Source organism: Carcharodon carcharias, chromosome 12 (genome assembly GCF_017639515.1).
Source record: "Carcharodon carcharias isolate sCarCar2 chromosome 12, sCarCar2.pri, whole genome shotgun sequence".
Lineage (NCBI taxonomy): Eukaryota > Metazoa > Chordata > Chondrichthyes > Lamniformes > Lamnidae > Carcharodon > Carcharodon carcharias.
In genome coordinates this window covers 1201357-1222527 of record NC_054478.1, presented here as the reverse complement: position 1 = coordinate 1222527, position 21171 = coordinate 1201357, and the positions used below count along the sequence as shown (strand labels likewise).

The following is a 21171-nucleotide window of genomic DNA, read 5'->3' as shown; positions in this document are numbered from 1 at the left end:
GTAATTGATAGTGAAGAGGATACTGTCGACTCCAGAATTATATCAATGGTTTGGTTGAGTGGGCGGAGAAGTGGCAAATGGAATTCAATCTGGAAAAGTGTGAGGTAATGTATTTGGGGAGGGCAAACAAAGCAAGGGAAAACTCAATAAATGGGAGGATATTGAGGGGGATTGAGGAAATGAGAGACCTTGGAGTGTATGTCCACAGGTCCCTGAGGGTGGCAGGACAGGTGGATAAGGTGGTGAAGAAAGCATATGGAATGCTTTCCTTTATTGGGTGAGGTATTGAATAAAAAAAGCAGGGATGTAATGCTGGAACTGTATAAAACACTGGTTAGGCCACAGCTGGAATTTTGTTCACAGTTTTGGTCACCACATTACAGGAAAAACATAATTGCTCTGGAGACAGGGCAGAGGAGATTTATAAGAATGTTGCCAGGGCTGGAAAATTGCAGCTATGAGGAGAGATTGGATAGGCTGGGGTTGTTTTCCTTAGAACAGAGGAGGCTGAGGGATGACCAAATTGAGATGTACAAAATGATGAGGGGCCTGGATAGGGTAGACAGGAAAGACTTGTTTACCGTAGCTGAGGGGTCAATTCCAGGGGAAATAGATTTAAGGGGATTGGTAGAAGGATTAGAGGGGACTTGAGGAAAACCTTTTCACCCAGAGGGTGGTGGGTGTCTGGAATTCACTGCCTAAGTTGGTGGTTGAGGCTGAAATGCTCAACTCATTGAAAAGGTACCTGGATCTGCGTCTGAAGTGCTGGAACCTGCAAAGCTACAGACCAGGTGCTGGAAAATGGGGTTAAAATGAGCAGCTAGTTTCATTTTTCTCTTTTTGGCCGGCACAGACACGATGGGCTGAATGGCCTCTTCCTGCACCATAACTTTCCTATGGTTCTACGGTACTTTATCAGACCTTTTTGGAAATTCACATACAAAACACCGTCCACCCTCTGTTAGTTCAAAGAATTCAAACTGAGTCAGACAAACAGTTTGAATGGAACCTATCCATGCTGGTTTTCATTTACTAACCGATGCTTTTCCAAACAGGGGAGTTAGTGGCATCATTTTTTTGTATTCGCTCATGGGATGTGGGCATCGCTGCCAGTATTTAACGTCACTGGGCTAGTGATCCAGAGGCCCAGGATAATGCTCTGGGGTCATGGGTTCAAATCCCACCATTGCAGCCGGTGGAATTTAAATTCAAGATCTGGAATAGAAAGCTAATCTCAGTAATGATGACCATGAAACTATCATCGATTGTTGTAAAAACCCATCTGGTTCACTAATGTCCTTTAGGGAAGTAAATCTGCTGTCTTTACCTGGTCTGACTTACATGTGACTCCAGACCCACAGACAATGTGGTTGACTCTTAACTGCCCTCTGAAAGCAACTCAGTTCAAGGGTAATTAAGGATGAACAATAAATGCAGGTCTTGCCAGCGATGCCCACATCCCATGAATTAATTTTTTAAAAACCAATTAATTTTGTCCCTGATTTTTGCCTTTAAGAGTTTCTCCATCATTGACTGTATGGTTGGTCGGCCTGTAGTTGTTGGATTTGTCCCTTGGGTAGTTTAACTCTTGTACCTCCTCTAGTTAAGTATTTTTATGTTTACTTGTTCATTATCATTTTCCACATCTATTCTAAAACCCGCTGATCTAATCACTGCTTCCCATAATCATCCACCAATGAAACTTGCCCATTTCATTCCGCAAGACAAGATCCAGCAATGATTCATCCCTCACTGGGCTGGAAACACACTGATCAAGAAAACTCTCTTCTGCAAATTTCAGGAATTCCCCCACCCCTTTTGCCTTTCATACTGTTCGAGCATTTTTCTGTAATTTGTCTGTAACTTTTCTTCCTCTATCTCCAGTCCATTATTTGATGCCCTGTAGTATAAACCTAGTAATTTAATAGCTGCTCTTAATACTAACCAAATAGACTCTGTCTTTGACCCCTCAACTACATCATCTCTCTCCAATGCTATCATGATATCTTTGATCAATCCTACCACACCTCCCCTCTGTTTTAACTTCCCTGTCTTTCCTGAATACCTTATGACCAGGAATATTAAGTGCCATTCCTCCTCTTCTTCGAACCACATCTATGAACCCTCTCACTCAGATCGGAACAGCCCTGATGGCATAGAACCCCCAGAGGCTCCCTTCTCTGACTCCTTTAACCAGTCTGATGGGCTCTGACAATGCTGATACAGCAGCAATGGGTCTTATCCAATCCACAATCCCTTCCCTTTCCTGTCTTCTGCTTGTGACTCTTTCCAACTGTAACACAGTAACACAATCTCTGCTCTATTCTGAGACTTGCTTCAATACCAGAATCTATTTAAAGACTACCAAATTGTTTCATTCAGAAAGAACTTTGCTTGTTTCCTCTTTGCACGAGCTCTCAGTGTGTTCTGAAGTAACAAACAGAAAACAGACTGATGAAACCCCACTGCAATTAGCTTTCTATTTACCCTTTGGTTCTTAGCTATTCACCCCCATGGCAACCTAAGGTGACATGGACATATCTTGGAACCTAATGATGTCATAATCAGGAAACCAATGAACACTCTTTTGGAATACGCCCCAGCCCATTTTAGTCTTAAAGGGACATCACAAAAGAAAATACAGAGACGTTTCCAAGTACATGGGTCATCAAAGTACATGCACTCCAGACTCAGCCTTACATTTCCCTCCAGTTTGTACCTTCCAATTCTGGACTACTCGTTACTCTAACATTATTGGTTCCTCAGTCTGCTGTGCATCTTATTTCTCTTCTCCAAATGTTTTATCCTGGTGTCCATATCCTAACAAACTATTTCTCCCTTTGTGTCCTAGTTTATAGCAAACCCTTTCCTACCTGGATCAGATGAACGTAAACTGATAGTTGAACTTTGCAGCAGCCAGGCTGGGAGACCACCCTGAAAACAAATAACATTATAAAAGAGGAGATCGCAACTCAAGTACCAGTGTGAACCCCACACTGAGAATGAAGATCCAAGGATCCTTCCTCAGCTTGTACAGGGTGACCTTATCTGACCCAGTGTGGCAGTAGCAGCTCAGACCCGGGGACGGGGCTCAATTCCCCACATACCCCAGCCGAGGTGGGAGGAGGGGTATGGTCCTCCCCTCAACGCACTGCAGGGCTCAGTTCCCCTCCCCCGAACCCCCGACCAACTCCCATCCCGGGCATAGCTCTGCAGCCCCCAGCTCAACCCTCCCACCCCCAGGCTGGGGCTCCGTCAGTCCTACCCCTCCAGGTGGAGCTTGGTCCCTGTCACCCCCTGGGCAGAGCTCAGTTACTGCAGAATATGCCCCCGCCCTCCACCCTGGCAGCCCCTGCTGTTCCAAGGAAGGCACTGAGCGCAGTTTTTAAACAGATCTCACCAGTTCCCACTCGGCACAGATATAAGGTCCAGGACGGAGAATAACAAACAGGCCCATCTCCTGAGCAAGACTCAGAAAATACTCTACATCTTTCGACTTGCTGAAGTCATATTCCCCAGGTGTAATTTCATGGTAATTCCAAGGAATGTACCTGAAGAGGGCAGAGAGAGGAGAATAATGGATAACGGATACAGCAGTCATATTCACATAGGCATTATTCACCATCCACCCCAAAATAATTCCAGAATCACAGACTCTTCCCAGTTTATTCATTGCCAGGGGTCCGAAGAGTGCAGGAGGACATGCCAGGAGCAGCAGGAGGCCCACCTAAAAATGAGGTGTCAACCTGGTGAAGCTATAACACTGGGCTACTTACATGGCAAACAGCATAAGCAGCAAGTGATAGACAGGGATAAATGATTCCACAACCAAGGGATCAGATCTAAGCTCTGCAGTCCTGCCACATCCAGTTGTGAATGGTGGTGGACAATTAAACAACTCACTGGAGGAGGACGCTCCACAAATATCCCCATCCTCAATGATGGAGGAGCCCAGCACATCAGTGCAAAAGATAAGGCTGAAGCATTTGCAACAATCTTCAGCCAGCAATGCCGAGTGGATGATCCATCTCGGCCTCCTCCAGAGGTCCCCAGCATCACAGGTGCCAGTCTTCAGCCAACTCGATTCACTCCACATGATATCAAGAAACAGCTGAAGGCACTGGATACTGCAAAGCCTATGGGCCCTGACAATATTCCGGCAATAGTACTGAAGACCTGTGCTCCAGAACTTGCTGCACCCCTAGCCAAGCTGTTCCAGTACAGCTACAACACTGGCATCTACACGGCTATGTGGAAAATTGCCCAGGTATGTCCTGTACACAAAAAGCAGGACAAATCCAACCCAGCCAATTACCGCCCCATCAGTCTACTCTCGATCATCAGTAAAGTAACGGAAGGGGTCATCAACAGTGGCACATGCTGCGCAATAACCTGCTCTGACACTCATAAAAGCAAAATACTGCTGATTCTGGAAATCTGAAACAAAAGCAGAGCTCTGAAGAAGTCATACAGACTTGAAACATCAACTCTGTTTCTCTCTCCACAGATGCTGTCAGACCTGCTGAGTTTTTCCAGCATTTTGTTTTTGTTCATGACACTCAGTTTAGGTTCCTCCAGGGCCACTCAGCTCCTGACCTCATTACACCCTTGGTTCAAACATGAACAAAAGAGCTGAAATCCCAAGGTGAGGTGAGAGTGACTGCCCTTGACATCAAGGCCACATATGACCAAGTGTGGCATCAAGGAGCCCTAGCTCTGGAGTCAATGGGAATCAAAGGGAAAATTCTCCACTGGTGCTAGGCTTCACCTAGCACAAAGGAAGATGGTTGTGGTTGTTGGAGGTCAGTCATCTCAGCTGCAGGACATCACTGCAGGAGTTCCTCAGGGTAGTGTCCTCGGCCCAACCATCTTCAGCTGCTTCATCAATGACCTTCCTTCCTTCATAAGGTCAGAAGTGGGGATGTTCGCTGATGATTGCACAATGTTCAGCACCATTCACAACTCCTCAGATACTGAAGCAGTCCATGTCCAAATGCAGCAAGACCTGGACAATATCCAGGCTTGGGCTGACAAGTGGCAAACAACATTCACACCACACAAGTGCCAGGCAATGACCATCTCCAACAAGAGAGAACCCAACTTTCGCCCTTGATGTTCAATGGCATTACCATCACTGAATCCCCCACTATCAACATCCTGGGGGTTACCACTGACCAGAAACTGAACTGGACTAGCCATATAAATACTGTGGCTACAAGAGCAGGTCAGAGGCTAGGAATCCTGTGATAAGTAACCCACCTCCCTACTCCCCAAAACCTGTCCACTAGGCACAAGTCAGGAGTGTGATGGAATATTCCCCACTTGCCTGGATGAGTGCAGCTCCCACAACACTCAAGAAACTTGACACCGTCCAGGACAAAGCAGCCCGCTTGATTAGCACCACATCCACAAACATTCACTCCCTCCACCACTGATGGACAGTAGCAGCAGTGTGTGTACCATCTACAAGATGCACTGCAGGAATTCACCAAGGCTCCTTAGACAGCACCTTCCAAAACCACAACCTTTACCATCTAGAAGGACAAGGGCAGCAGACAGATGGGAACACCACCACCTGGAAGTTCCCCTCCAAGTCACTCACCATCCTGACTTGGAAATATATCACCGTTCCTTCACTATCACTGGGTCAAAATCCTGGAACTCCCTCCCTAACAGCACTGTGTGTGTACCTACACCACATGGACTGCAGCGGTTCAAGAAGGCAGCTCAACACCACCTTCTCAAGGACAATTAGAATACCCAGGAGTGAGTTGTTATAAGCTAAAATCTGATTGAGGGTTTGTGGCAAGGTTTATATATAGTGGAAGGTACAGAGGATCAATGCCTGGCTTGAGTCATGATGCCGGAAGGAGGAACAGTTCGGGAGCAGAAGGCACCTATTCAAAAGGAAACAGTTGCACCTCAACAGGATTGGGACCAGAGTTCTTCCAGCAAGGATCACTAGTGTGGTTGGGGAGAGTTTGAACGACATTGGCAGGGAGGCAGACAACAGCTTGTGGATGTAGAAAGGAAGCAAAAGGAACAAGAAGGAGTGAGTGTGTTGAATAGTTACTATCGAAGGCCACAGTACTACACTGGATAGGACCAGATGAAGAAGGATTATGAGGATTGCAAAGACTGGATTACAATGTACATATGCAGATGCATAAAGTGTGGTGAATAATGTTGGTGAGCTACAAGCACCAACAGTCATGTGGGAATACAACATAGCGGCAATAACAGAAAATGTCACGTGGTGAGTCCTGGGCACTTAGTATTCAAAATATACAAACTGTTCAGAAAAGAGGGGGAGAAAAGGAAGGTGGAGTTGTAGTGTTGGAAAGAAGGTATGTGTTGGGAGGGGCAAAGAGAGAATCCATTTGGTTAGAGTTGAGAAGCAATAAAATGTTAGATCAAGCTCCTGGGGATATTCTTTCAGCCTCCAAATAATGAGAGAGAGAAAAAGAGAGCAAGCGGGAAAAAGAGAGAGGGGAGGGGAGTGAAAAAGAGAGAGGGGAGGGGAGCGAAAAAGAGAGAGGGGAGGGGAGCGAAAAAGAGAGAGGGGAGGGGAGCGAAAAAGAGAGAGGGGAGGGGAGCGAAAAAGAGAGAGGGGAGGGGGAAGGAACAAATCTGCTGGGAAATCACAGAGATGTACAAGAACTATAGTGTGGTGATATTGAGGACTTTAATTACCCAAATATCGATTGGGATAGTGTTAGAGTAAAGGGGAAGGAGGGAGAGGAATTTCTGAAATGTGTTCAGGAGAATTTCGTTCATCAGTACATTCTTAGCAAAACTAGAAAGGAGCAATTGCTGGATCTTGTGCTGAGGGACGAGTTGGTCCCAAGTAGAACAAGTGTCTGTGGGGGAACATTTTCGTAAGAGTGATCATCATATCAAAATGTTTAGATTAGTAATGGAGAAGAGCAAGGAACAATCTAAAGTAGTAATTCTAGACTAGAAGAAGCTAACCTCAATGGGGTAAGTAGGGATCTAGTGAGGGGTAAATGGAACCAGAGACCAACAGGAAATACTGCAACAGGACAGGCCAGGTACATTCCCACAAGAGTGAAAGGTGAAGGAAACTAAGGATCAGGTCTGTAGATGATGAGGGAGATAGCGCTTTATGACAAAACAAACAGAGGGTAAATGATGCATGTCAGGGAAATGCTTCAGGTGTAAACCAGGTCAAATACATAACTGAAAATAGAAGGGAAGAGGAAAATAAAACTGGCAAAGAGAATATGAGAATAGAGTGGCAGTCAAGATAAAAGGGAACCCAAACATACCAGCATGTAAATAGTAAATGGGTAGCAAGAGGTGGAGTGGCCCCCATTAGGGGTAAATGCTTAGAGGTGCAGGACAGGGCTAGAATACTTAATGAGTACTTTGATTGGTGTTTACTAAGGAAGTGGATGCTGACAAAATACCAGAAGAAGTGGAGATGGTAGAGATAATGGATGGGGTGAACATTGATAGGCAGGATGCACTAGAAAGGCTGGCTCTGCTTAGAGTGGATAAGTCACCTGCTCTGGATGGTTTACATCCCAGGTTGCTGAAGGGAGTGGTGGTGGAGATAGCGGAAGGACTTGTCAAAATCTTCCCGAGAGACAGGGAAGGTGCCAGAGGATTGGAGAGTGGCAAATGTGACACCCTTACTCAAGAAAGGGTGTAAGGACAGTCTGAGTAACTACAGAATGGTCAGTTTAACATCAGTGGTGGGTAAGGTTTTAGAAACAATAATCTGGGAAAGACGGAGAGATTTGTGTTAATTAAGGAGAGCCAGCTCGGATTTGTAAAAGGCAGATTGTGTTTGACTGATCTAATTGAATTTTTGATGAATTAACAGAGAAGGTTGATGAAGGGAATGTGTTAGATATTGTCTATATGGATTTTAAGAAAGCTTTTGACAAAGTACCACATAAAAGGCTGGTTAACAAAACTGAGGCTCATGGAACAGGAGGGTCAGTGTCAGCTTGGATAGCAAACTGGCTTAAGGACAGGAAACAGCGAGTGGTGGTAAATGGTTGTCTTTCAGACTGGAGGATGGTAGACAGTGGTGTTCCCCATCGGTCAGTGATAGGAGCGCTGCTTTTACTGATTTATAGAAATGACTTGGATATTGAAATACAAAGTAAAATTTCCAAATTTGCTGATGATCCCAAACTTGGAGGTGAGGCAAACAGTGAGGATGAGACCGATCGACTACAACAGGACATGGATAGGCTAGCAGAATGGGCAGACGAGTGGCAGGTGGAGTTGAATAGAGGCAAGTGTGAGGTGATCCATTTTAGCAGAAGGTACAGGCAGAGGCAGTATAGTCTGAATGACACAGCTCTAAAGAGAGTGCAGGGTCAGAGGGATCTGGGGGTAGAGTGCATCGATCTTTGAAGGTGGCAGAACATATTGAGAGAGTGTTTAACAAAGGATATGGGATCTTGGGCTTCATCAATAAAGGCATTGAGAACAAAATAGGGAAGTTATGCTGAACCTTTTTAAAACTCTGGTTAGGGCCCAATTAGAGTATCGTGTCCATTTCTGGTCACCACAGTTTAGGAAGGAAACGAGGGTTAGAAACATAGAAACTAGGAGCAGGAGTAGGCCATTCAGCCCTTCGAGCTGCTCCGCCATTCATTATGATCATGGCTGATCATCCAACTCAATAGCCTGCTCCCGCTTTCTCCCCATATCCTTTGATCCCTTTCGCCTAAGAGCTATATCGAACTCCTTCTTGAAAACATACAATGTTTTGGCCTCAACCACTTTCTGTGGTAGCGAATTCCACAGGCTCACCACTCCCTGGGTGAAGAAATTTCTCCTCATCTCAGTCCTAAATGATCTACCCCATATCCTCAGACTGTGACCCCTGGTTCTGGACACCCCCACCATCGGTAACATCCTTCCTGCATCTACCCTGTCTAGTCCTGTTAGAATTTTATAGGTTTCTATGAGATCCCCCCTCATTCTTCTGAACTCCAGCGAATATAATCCTAACTGACCCAATCTCTCCTCATATGTCAGTCCCACATCCCAGGAATCAGTCGGGTGAGAGAGGGTGCAGAAGAGATTTACCAGAACGGGATGAGGGATTTTAGCTCTCAGGTTGGGCTGGAGAAGCTGGGAATGTTCTCCTTGGAACAAAGGAGATTGAGGGGAGATTTGATAGAGGGGGACAAGATTAGGACAGGATTGGATAAGGTAGACAATGAAAAGATGTTCCTATTGGCTGATGGCACAGGCCTGGGGGACAGAGATTTCAGCTTTGGAGTAAAAGATACAGGGGGGATGTGAGGAAGAATGCCTTTTACACAGAGAGAGCTAATGACCTGGAACTTGCTACCCACAAGGGTGGTGGAAGCAGAGACGATCAATGATTGCAAAAGGAAACCAGATAAGCCCAATGACAAGGAGAAAGTGGGGAAATGGGACTGAGTAAATGACTGTACATTGAGCTGACATGGACTAGATGGGCTGAATGTCCTCCTTCTGTGCCCTAAATGACTCAATGACCCAGATCCTGCAAGAAGTGGCAATCATCCTCAGATTGCCACTCACTCAATCGTTCCCCCGACTGATCACTGCTCCATATCTCTTGCCGGGACCCACAAGCCCAGCAGCACCCCCAGGGCATCCGACGCAGCATTCCCCTCCCACCAACCCTACCGCCCCCCCAACCCACCCCTCCCCACCAACCCACCCCCCTGCACCCCCCCCCAACCCCAACCCACCCTGAGGCACCCCCTCGCAGTGTGCCCCACCTCCCCCAAGCCCCCTGGAGCAGCCTAATAGAATAGGGGAGGCAAAGGCAGGACCCAACCCATTTTTAGGGCACTAGCTATAAGTTTAATGGTTCAGTCTGAATGTTAGTGAACGGGTGAATTGGTTGGACAGTAGGGTAGCAGTCAGTTCAGGAGTGTAGTCGTGGGTTCAGTGTGAGAGTGATTGGAGTATCGGTTCTGGAGTTATCCAGGAGTTAAAATGGTATTTTTCTGGGTAACTATTCAGGAAAGTATTGCAGCACTGTCTCATGTCTCTAACTCTAACCCTGAGTCAGGGACATTCACAGATGGCCGTAGGGAGCAGGGAAATTGTCCATTGTAACTTGAAACTTCCTGGGCAATTCCTATAATGGTCCACTCACCAAGGGTTCCATAGTCCCAACATGCATCGCTGTTATTGGACCAGATTAATAACAGATACCCGGGAGTGAATTACCAACTGGAATCTAATCGAGGGGTTCAGGGGAGTTTATATATAGAATAACAGATACCCGGGAGTGAATTACAGACTGGAATCTAATCGAGGGGTTCGGGTGGGTTTATATATAGAATAACAGATACCCGGGAGTGAGTTACAGACTGGAATCTAATAGAGGGGTTCGGGGGGGGGGGGTTTATATATAGAATAACAGATACCCAGGAGTGAGTTACAGACTGGAATCTAATCAAGGGATTTATATATAGAATAACAGATACCCGGGAGTGAGTTACAGACTGGAATCTAATCGAGGGGTTCGGGGGGGTTTATATATAGAATAACAGATACCCGGGAGTGAGTTACAGACTGGAATCTAATAGAGGGGTTCGGGGGGGGGGGGTTTATATATAGAATAACAGATACCCAGGAGTGAGTTACAGACTGGAATCTAATCAAGGGATTTATATATAGAATAACAGATACCCGGGAGTGAGTTACCAACTGGAATCTAATCGAGTGGTTCGGGGGAGTTTATATATAGAATAACGGATACCCGGGAGTGAATTACAGACTGGAATCTAATCAAGGGATTCGGTGGGGTTTATATATAGAATAACAGATACCCAGGAGTGAGTTACAGACTGGAATCTAATCGAGGGGTTCGGATGGTTTATATATAGAATAACAGATACCCAGGAGTGAGTTACAGACTGGAATCTATTCGAGGAGTTTATATATAGAATAACAGATACCCGGGAGTGAGCTACAGACTGGAATCTAATAGAGGGGTTCGGGGGGGGGGGGGGTTTATATATAGAATAACAGATACCCAGGAGTGAGTTACAGACTGGAATCTAATCGAGGGATTTATATATAGAATAACAGATACCCGGGAGTGAGTTACCAACTGGAATCTAATCGAGTGGTTCGGGGGAGTTTATATATAGAATAACGGATACCCGGGAGTGAATTACAGACTGGAATCTATTCAAGGAGTTTATATATAGAATAACGGATACCCAGGAGTGAGTTACAGACTGCGATCTATTCACGGAGTTTATATATAGAATAATGGATACCCGGGAGTGAGTTACAGACTGGAATCTAATCGAGGGATTCGGTGGGGTTTATATATAGAATAACAGATGCCTAGGAGTGAGTTAAAGGCTGGAATCTAATTGAGGGGTTCGGGGTGGTTTATATATGGAATAACAGATACCCAGGAGTGAGTTACAGACTGGAATCTAATTGAGGGGTTCAGGCAGTTTATATATAGAATAACTGATACCCGGGAGTGAGTTATAGACTGGAATCTAATCGAGGGGTTCGGGGTGGTTTATATATAGAATAACAGATACCCGGGAGTGAGTTACAGACTGGAATCTAATCAGGGGTTTATATACAGAATAATAGATACCCGGGAGCGAGTTACAGACTGGAATCTAATCGAGGGGTTCGGGGTGGTTTATATATAGAATAAGAGATAACCGGGAGTGAGTTACAGACTGGAATCTAATCGAGGGGTTCGGGGTGATTTATATATAGAATAAGAGATACCCGGGAGTGAGTTACAGACTGGAATCTAATCAGGGGTTTATATACAGAATAATAGATACCCGGGAGCGAGTTACAGACTGGAATCTAATCAAGGGGATTGGTGGGGTTTATATAAAGAATAACCAATACCCGGGCGTGAGTTACAGACTGGAATCTAATTGAGGGGTTCGGGGTGGTTTATATATAGAATAACAGATACCCAGGAGTGAGTTACAGACTGGAATCTAATCGAGGGGTTCGGGGTGGTTTATTTTTGAATAATAGATACCCGGGAGTGAGTTACAGACTGGAAACTAATCGGGGGATTTATATATATAGAATAATAGATACCCGGGAGTGAGTTCCAAGCTGTGATGGGGGTGTTTGCGAAACAATGATTGCAATATCATTGGGGTTGGAATATGGAAAAGGTCCAGGATTAAACAAATGTGAAAATCTACAACTGGAGCAGGGCTAATTTGAGGGAAATGAAAAGGGATCTGGCCCAGCTAGATTGGAATCAAAGATTATCGACTAGAACAGTAAATGAATAATAGGAAGCCCTCAAGAGAGAGAAAAAAAACTTGCATTTTTATAGTGCCTTTAACAACCTCAGGGCAACCAAAGCATTTTATATCCAACAAAATGCTTCTTGATGGGTTGTAGGAAACAATGACAGTCAATTTACACACAGCAAGCTCTCTACAGACAGCAATGAAATAAATTATCAATTAATCTGGTTATAATGTTGGTGAGGGGGAAATATTGGTCACAAGAAACTGGGGCAAACTCCCTGGCTCTTCAAAAGAGCAGCTGTGTAATCTTTTCCATCAATTAGAGAGGCAGATAGAACCTCTGTTAAAAAACTTCATCCAAAAATCACCCTCCCCCAGTGCGGCACTCCCCCCCAACCCGGGGCTGGTGCCCCGCCAGTGCGGCATTCCCCCCCCCCACCCGGGGCTGGCGCCCCGCCAGTGCGGCACTGCCTCAGAATTGAGCCCCTTACTCTGGGCTTTGCATAAAGGAAGGATCAGCAGTCCTGCTTCACTTACACCTGGATAGCGTTGAGACCCGCCATGTACATTTTCTGCAGCCTATCTTTCCAATATATGTGAGGAACTCGAAAGTAGTGGATACTCCCAGAAATATACCGGAAACAGTATCCATCCTTACTGAAGCAATTTCTTTCATAATCAATGGTGAAAGAACCAGACTTAAAACTCTGTGAAAGAAAAGACACAAATGGTTAGATACAGAGTAAAGTTCCCTCTACACTGTCCCCATCAAACACTCCCAGGACAGGTACAGCACGGGGTTAGATACAGAGTAAATCTCCCTCTACACTGTCCCCATCAAACACTCCCAGGACAGGTACAGCACAGGGTTAGATACAGAGTAAAGTTCCCTCTACACTGTCCCCATCAAACATTCCCAGGACAGGTACAGCACGGGGTTAGATACAGAGTAAAGTTCCCTCTACACTGTCCCCATCAAACACTCCCAGGACAGGTTCAGCACGGGGTTAGATACAGAGTAAAGTTCCCTCTACACTGTCCCCATCAAACACTCTCAGGACAGGTACAGCACGGGGTTAGATACAGAGTAAATCTCCCTCTACACTGTCCCCATCAAACACTCCCAGGACAGGTACAGCACGGGTTTAGCTATAGAGTAAAGCTCCCTCTACACCGTCCCCATCAAACACTCCCAGGACAGGTACAGCACGGGGTTAGATACAGAGTAAAGTTCCCTCTACACTGTCCCCATCAAACACTCCCAGGACAGGTACAGCACAGGGTTACATACAGAATAAAGCTCCCTCTACACTGTCCCCATCAAACATTCCCAGGACAGGTACAGCACAGGGTTACATGCAGAATAAAGCGCATTCTGCACTGTCCTCATCAAACACTCCCAGGACAGGTACAGCACAGGGTTACATGCAGAATAAAACACATTCTGCACTGTCCTCATCAAACACTCCCAGGACAGGTACAGCACAGGGTTACATGCAGAATAAAGCACATTCTGCACTGTCCTCATCAAACAATTTCAGGACAGGTACAGTACGGCGTTTGATACAAAGTAAAGCTCCCTGTACCCATGAAACGCTCCCAGGACAGATACACACGGGCTTAGAAAGAGAGTAAAGCTCCCTCTACAATGTCCCAATCAAACACTCCCAGGACAGGTACAGCACGGGGTTAGATACAGAGTATTAGTCCTGGGACAGTTTGATAGGGACAGTGTAGAAGGAGCTTTACTCTGTATCTAAACCCGTGCTTTAAAGCTCCCTCCACACTGTCCCCATCAAACACTCCCAGGACAGGTACAGCACGGGGTTAGATAGAGAGTAAAGCTCCCTCTACACTGTCCCCATCAAACACTCCCAGGACAGGTACAGCACGGGGTTAGATAGAGAGTAAAGCTCTCTCTACAATGTCCCCATCAAACACTCCCAGGACAGGTACAGCACATGGTTAGATAGAGAGTAAAGCTCCCTGTACCCTGTCCCCGTCAAACCCTCAGAGGACAGGTACAGTACAGGGTTACATACAAAGTAAAGCACCTTCTACACTGTCCCAATCAAACACTCCCAGGACAGGTACAGCACGGGGTTAGATACAGAGAAAAGCACCTTCTACACTGTCTCATCAAGCACTCCCAGGACAGGTACAGCACATGGTTAGATAGAGAGTAAAGCTCCCTCTACAATGTCCCAATCAAACACTCCCAGGACAGGTACAGCACGGGGTTAGATACAGAGTATTAGTCCTGGGACAGTTTGATGGGGACAGTGTAGAAGGTGCTTTCCTCTGTTACTAAACCCGTGCTGTACCTGTCCTGGGAGTGTCTGACACGGACACTGTAGAAGATGCTTTACTCTGTATGTAACTTTCTGCTATACCTGTCCTGGGTGTGTTTGACGGGGACGGTGTAGAGGGAGATTTACTCTGTATCTAACCCTGTGCTGTACCTGTCCTGGGAGTGTTTGACGGGGACAGTGTATAGGGAGCTTTACACTATATCTAACACCGTGCTGAAAAGCTCCTTCCACACTGTCCCCATCAAACCCTCCCAGGACAGGTACAGCACAGGGTTAGATACAGAGTAAAACTCCCTCTACACTGTCCCCATCAAACACTCCCATGACAGATACAGCATGTGGCTAGATACAAAGTAAAGCCCGCTGTACCTTGTCCCCATCAAACGCACGCTGGACAGATACAGCACGGGGCAAGATAGAGAGTAAAGCTCTCTCTGCAATGTCCCCTCAAACACTCCCAGGACAGGTACAGGATTGGTTAGAAACAGAGTAAAGATCCCTCCATGCTCTCCCCATCAAACTCTCCTAGGACAGGTACAGCACGGGGTTAGATCGAGAGTAAAGCTCCCTCTACACTGTCCCCATCAAACACTCCCAGGACAGGTACAGCACGGGGTTAGATACAGAGTAAATCTCCTTCTACACTGTCCCCATCAAACACTCCCAGGACAGGTACAGCACGGGGTTAGATACAGAGTAAATCTCCTTCTACACTGTCCCCATCAAACACTCCCAGGACAGGTACAGCACGGGGTTAGATACAGAATAAAGCACCTTCTGCACTGTCCCCATCAAACAATTTCAGGACAGGTACAGTACGGGGTTAGATACAGAGTAAAGCACCCTCTACCCTGTCCCCATCAAACGCTCCCAGGACAGGTACAGCACGAGGTTAGATACAGAGTAAAGCTCCCTCTACACCGTCCCCATCAAACACTCCCAGGACAGGTACAGCACGGGGTTAGATACAGAGTAAAGTTCCCTCTACACCGTCCCCATCAAACACTCCCAGGACAGGTACAGCACGGGGTTAGATACAGAGTAAATCTCCCTCTACACTGTCCCCATCAAACACTCCCAGGACAGGTACAGCACGAGGTTAGATACAGAGTAAAGCTCCCTCTACACCGTCCCCATCAAACACTCCCAGGACAGGTACAGCACGGGGTTAGATACAGAGTAAAGTTCCCTCTACACCGTCCCCATCAAACACTCCCAGGACAGGTACAGCACGGCGTTAGATACAGAGTATCAGTCCTGGGACAGATTGATAGGGACAGTGTAGAAGATGCTTTACTCTGTATCTAACCCCGTGCTGTAAAACTCCTTCCACACTGTCCGCATCAAACACTCCCATGACAGATACAGCATGTGGCTAGATACAAAGTAAAGCTCGCTGTACCTTGTCCCATCAAACGCACGCTGGACAGATACAGCACGGGGCAAGATAGAGAGTAAAACTCTCTCTGCAATGTCCCCTCAAACACTCCCAGGACAGGTACAGCACAGGGTTAGATACAAAATAAAGATCCCTCCACACTGTCCCCAAAAAACTGTCCCGGGACAGGTACAGCACGGGGTTAGATACAGAGTAAAACTCCCTGTACCCTGTACCCATGAAACGCTCCCAGGACAGAATCACACGGGCTTAGATAGAGAGTAAAGCTCCCTCTACACTGCCCCCATCAAACACTCCCAGGACAGGTACAACACGGGGTTAGATACAGAGTAAAGCTCCCTCTACACCGTCCCCATCAAACACTCCCAGGACAGGTACAGCACGGGGTTAGATACAGAGTAAATCTCCCTCTACACTGTCCCCATCAAACACTCCCAGGACAGGTACAGCACGGGGTTAGATACAGAGTAAAGCTCCCTCTACACTGTCCTCATCAAACACTCCCAGGGCAGGTACAGCACGGGGTTAGATACAGAGTAAAGCACCTTCTGCACTGTCCCCATCAAACACTCGCAGGACAGGTACAGTATGCGGTTAGATACAGAGTAAAACTCCCTCTAGACTGTCCCCATTAAAGACTCCCTGTAGAGGTGCAACACCGGGTTAAATACAAAGGAAAGCTCCCTCTACACAGTCCCCATCAAACCCTCCCAAGACAGGTACAGCACGGGGTTAGATACAGAGTAAAGCTCCCTCTACACCGTCCCCATCAAACCCTCCCAAGACAGGTACAGCACGGGGTTAGATTCAGAATAAAGCTCCCTCTACACTGTCCCCAACAAACACTCCCAGGACAGGTACAGCATGGGGTTAGATACAGAGTAAAGCTCCCTCTACACCGTCCCCAACAAACACTCCCAGGACAGGTACAGCACGGGGTAAGATACTCACTAAATCCCCCTCTACACTGTCCCCATCAAACACTCCCAGGACAGGTACAGCACAAGGTAAGATACAGAGTAAATCTCCTTCTACACTGTCCCCATCAAACACTCCCAGGACAGGTACAGCACGGCGTTAGATTCAGAGTAAAGCGCCCTCTACATTGTCCCCATCAAACACTCCCAGGACAGGTACAGCACGGGGTTAGATACAGAATAAAGCTCCTTGTACACCGTCCCCATCAAACACTCCCAGGACAGGTACAGCACGGGGTTAGATACACACTAAATCCCCCTCTACACTGTCACCATCAAACACTCCCAGGACAGGTACAGCACAAGGTTAGATACAGAGTAAATCTCCCTCTACACTGTCCCCATCAAACACTCCCAGGACAGATACAGCACGGGGTTAGATACAGAGTAAAGCTCCCTCTACACTGTCCCCATCAAACACTCCCAGGACAGGTACAGCACAGGGTTAGATACAGAGTAAAGTTCCCTCTACACTGTCTCCATCAAACACTCCCAGGACAGGTACAGCATGCGGTTAGAGACATAGTAAAGCTCCGTCTACACTGTCCCCATCAAACCCTCCCAGGACAGGTAGAGCCCGGGTTAGATACAGAGTAAAGCTCCCTCTACACTGTCCCCATCAAACACTCCCAGGACAGGTACAGCACAGGGTTACATGCAGAATAAAGCGCATTCTGCACTGTCCTCATCAAACACTCCCAGGACAGGTACAGCACAGGGTTACATGCAGAATAAAACACATTCTGCACTGTCCTCATCAAACACTCCCAGGACAGGTACAGCACAGGGTTACATGCAGAATAAAGCACATTCTGCACTGTCCTCATCAAACAATTTCAGGACAGGTACAGTACGGCGTTTGATACAAAGTAAAGCTCCCTGTACCCATGAAACGCTCCCAGGACAGATACACACGGGCTTAGAAAGAGAGTAAAGCTCCCTCTACAATGTCCCAATCAAACACTCCCAGGACAGGTACAGCACGGGGTTAGATACAGAGTATTAGTCCTGGGACAGTTTGATAGGGACAGTGTAGAAGGAGCTTTACTCTGTATCTAAACCCGTGCTTTAAAGCTCCCTCCACACTGTCCCCATCAAACACTCCCAGGACAGGTACAGCACGGGGTTAGATAGAGAGTAAAGCTCCCTCTACACTGTCCCCATCAAACACTCCCAGGACAGGTACAGCACGGGGTTAGATAGAGAGTAAAGCTCTCTCTACAATGTCCCCATCAAACACTCCCAGGACAGGTACAGCACATGGTTAGATAGAGAGTAAAGCTCCCTGTACCCTGTCCCCGTCAAACCCTCAGAGGACAGGTACAGTACAGGGTTACATACAAAGTAAAGCACCTTCTACACTGTCCCAATCAAACACTCCCAGGACAGGTACAGCACGGGGTTAGATACAGAGAAAAGCACCTTCTACACTGTCTCATCAAGCACTCCCAGGACAGGTACAGCACATGGTTAGATAGAGAGTAAAGCTCCCTCTACAATGTCCCAATCAAACACTCCCAGGACAGGTACAGCACGGGGTTAGATACAGAGTATTAGTCCTGGGACAGTTTGATGGGGACAGTGTAGAAGGTGCTTTCCTCTGTTACTAAACCCGTGCTGTACCTGTCCTGGGAGTGTCTGACACGGACACTGTAGAAGATGCTTTACTCTGTATGTAACTTTCTGCTATACCTGTCCTGGGTGTGTTTGACGGGGACGGTGTAGAGGGAGATTTACTCTGTATCTAACCCTGTGCTGTACCTGTCCTGGGAGTGTTTGACGGGGACAGTGTATAGGGAGCTTTACACTATATCTAACACCGTGCTGAAAAGCTCCTTCCACACTGTCCCCATCAAACCCTCCCAGGACAGGTACAGCACAGGGTTAGATACAGAGTAAAACTCCCTCTACACTGTCCCCATCAAACACTCCCATGACAGATACAGCATGTGGCTAGATACAAAGTAAAGCCCGCTGTACCTTGTCCCCATCAAACGCACGCTGGACAGATACAGCACGGGGCAAGATAGAGAGTAAAGCTCTCTCTGCAATGTCCCCTCAAACACTCCCAGGACAGGTACAGGATTGGTTAGAAACAGAGTAAAGATCCCTCCATGCTCTCCCCATCAAACTCTCCTAGGACAGGTACAGCACGGGGTTAGATCGAGAGTAAAGCTCCCTCTACACTGTCCCCATCAAACACTCCCAGGACAGGTACAGCACGGGGTTAGATACAGAGTAAATCTCCTTCTACACTGTCCCCATCAAACACTCCCAGGACAGGTACAGCACGGGGTTAGATACAGAGTAAATCTCCTTCTACACTGTCCCCATCAAACACTCCCAGGACAGGTACAGCACGGGGTTAGATACAGAATAAAGCACCTTCTGCACTGTCCCCATCAAACAATTTCAGGACAGGTACAGTACGGGGTTAGATACAGAGTAAAGCACCCTCTACCCTGTCCCCATCAAACGCTCCCAGGACAGGTACAGCACGAGGTTAGATACAGAGTAAAGCTCCCTCTACACCGTCCCCATCAAACACTCCCAGGACAGGTACAGCACGGGGTTAGATACAGAGTAAAGTTCCCTCTACACCGTCCCCATCAAACACTCCCAGGACAGGTACAGCACGGGGTTAGATACAGAGTAAATCTCCCTCTACACTGTCCCCATCAAACACTCCCAGGACAGGTACAGCACGAGGTTAGATACAGAGTAAAGCTCCCTCTACACCGTCCCCATCAAACACTCCCAGGACAGGTACAGCACGGGGTTAGATACAGAGTAAAGTTCCCTCTACACCGTCCCCATCAAACACTCCCAGGACAGGTACAGCACGGCGTTAGATACAGAGTATCAGTCCTGGGACAGATTGATAGGGACAGTGTAGAAGATGCTTTACTCTGTATCTAACCCCGTGCTGTAAAACTCCTTCCACACTGTCCGCATCAAACACTCCCATGACAGATACAGCATGTGGCTAGATACAAAGTAAAGCTCGCTGTACCTTGTCCCATCAAACGCACGCTGGACAGATACAGCACGGGGCAAGATAGAGAGTAAAACTCTCTCTGCAATGTCCCCTCAAACACTCCCAGGACAGGTACAGCACAGGGTTAGATACAAAATAAAGATCCCTCCACACTGTCCCCAAAAAACTGTCCCGGGACAGGTACAGCACGGGGTTAGATACAGAGTAAAACTCCCTGTACCCTGTACCCATGAAACGCTCCCAGGACAGAATCACACGGGCTTAGATAGAGAGTAAAGCTCCCTCTACACTGCCCCCATCAAACACTCCCAGGACAGGTACAACACGGGGTTAGATACAGAGTAAAGCTCCCTCTACACCGTCCCCATCAAACACTCCCAGGACAGGTACAGCACGGGGTTAGATACAGAGTAAATCTCCCTCTACACTGTCCCCATCAAACACTCCCAGGACAGGTACAGCACGGGGTTAGATACAGAGTAAAGCTCCCTCTACACTGTCCTCATCAAACACTCCCAGGGCAGGTACAGCACGGGGTTAGATACAGAGTAAAGCACCTTCTGCACTGTCCCCATCAAACACTCGCAGGACAGGTACAGTATGCGGTTAGATACAGAGTAAAACTCCCTCTAGACTGTCCCCATTAAAGACTCCCTGTAGAGGTGCAACACCGGGTTAAATACAAAGGAAAGCTCCCTCTACACAGTCCCCATCAAACCCTCCCAAGACAGGTACAGCACGGGGTTAGATACAGAGTAAAGCTCCCTCTACACCGTCCCCATCAAACCCTCCCAAGACAGGTACAGCACGGGGTTAGATTCAGAATAAAGCTCCCTCTACACTGTCCCCAACAAACACTCCCAGGACAGGTACAGCATGGGGTTAGATACAGAGTAAAGCTCCCTCTACACCGTCCCCAACAAACACTCCCAGGACAGGTACAGCACGGGGTAAGATACTCACTAAATCCCCCTCTACACTGTCCCCATCAAACACTCCCAGGACAGGTACAGCACAAGGTAAGATACAGAGTAAATCTCCTTCTACACTGTCCCCATCAAACACTCCCAGGACAGGTACAGCACGGCGTTAGATTCAGAGTAAAGCGCCCTCTACATTGTCCCCATCAAACACTCCCAGGACAGGTACAGCACGGGGTTAGATACAGAATAAAGCTCCTTGTACACCGTCCCCATCAAACACTCCCAGGACAGGTACAGCACGGGGTTAGATACAC

The 21171-nt window shown here is 47.1% G+C and overlaps 1 protein-coding gene across 3 annotated transcripts in view; it reads right to left on the bottom strand.

Moving 5' to 3' along the window:
- Positions 1-21171, bottom strand: part of LOC121285143 (beta-galactosidase-like) — a 132103-nt gene that overhangs the window by 83844 nt on the left and 27088 nt on the right. Inside the window, exons 2-4 of one of the 3 annotated variants that reach the window (XM_041201372.1) lie at positions 12786-12955; positions 3401-3551; positions 2874-2934 (exon numbers count right to left, since the gene is read on the bottom strand). In XM_041201372.1, coding sequence (XP_041057306.1) covers positions 2874-2934; positions 3401-3551; positions 12786-12955 — 382 coding nt within the window. Of the gene's footprint in view, positions 1-2873; positions 2935-3400; positions 3552-12785; positions 12956-21171 lie in introns of those variants that run through there. The other 2 variants (XM_041201374.1, XM_041201373.1) reach the window with 2 other exon arrangements.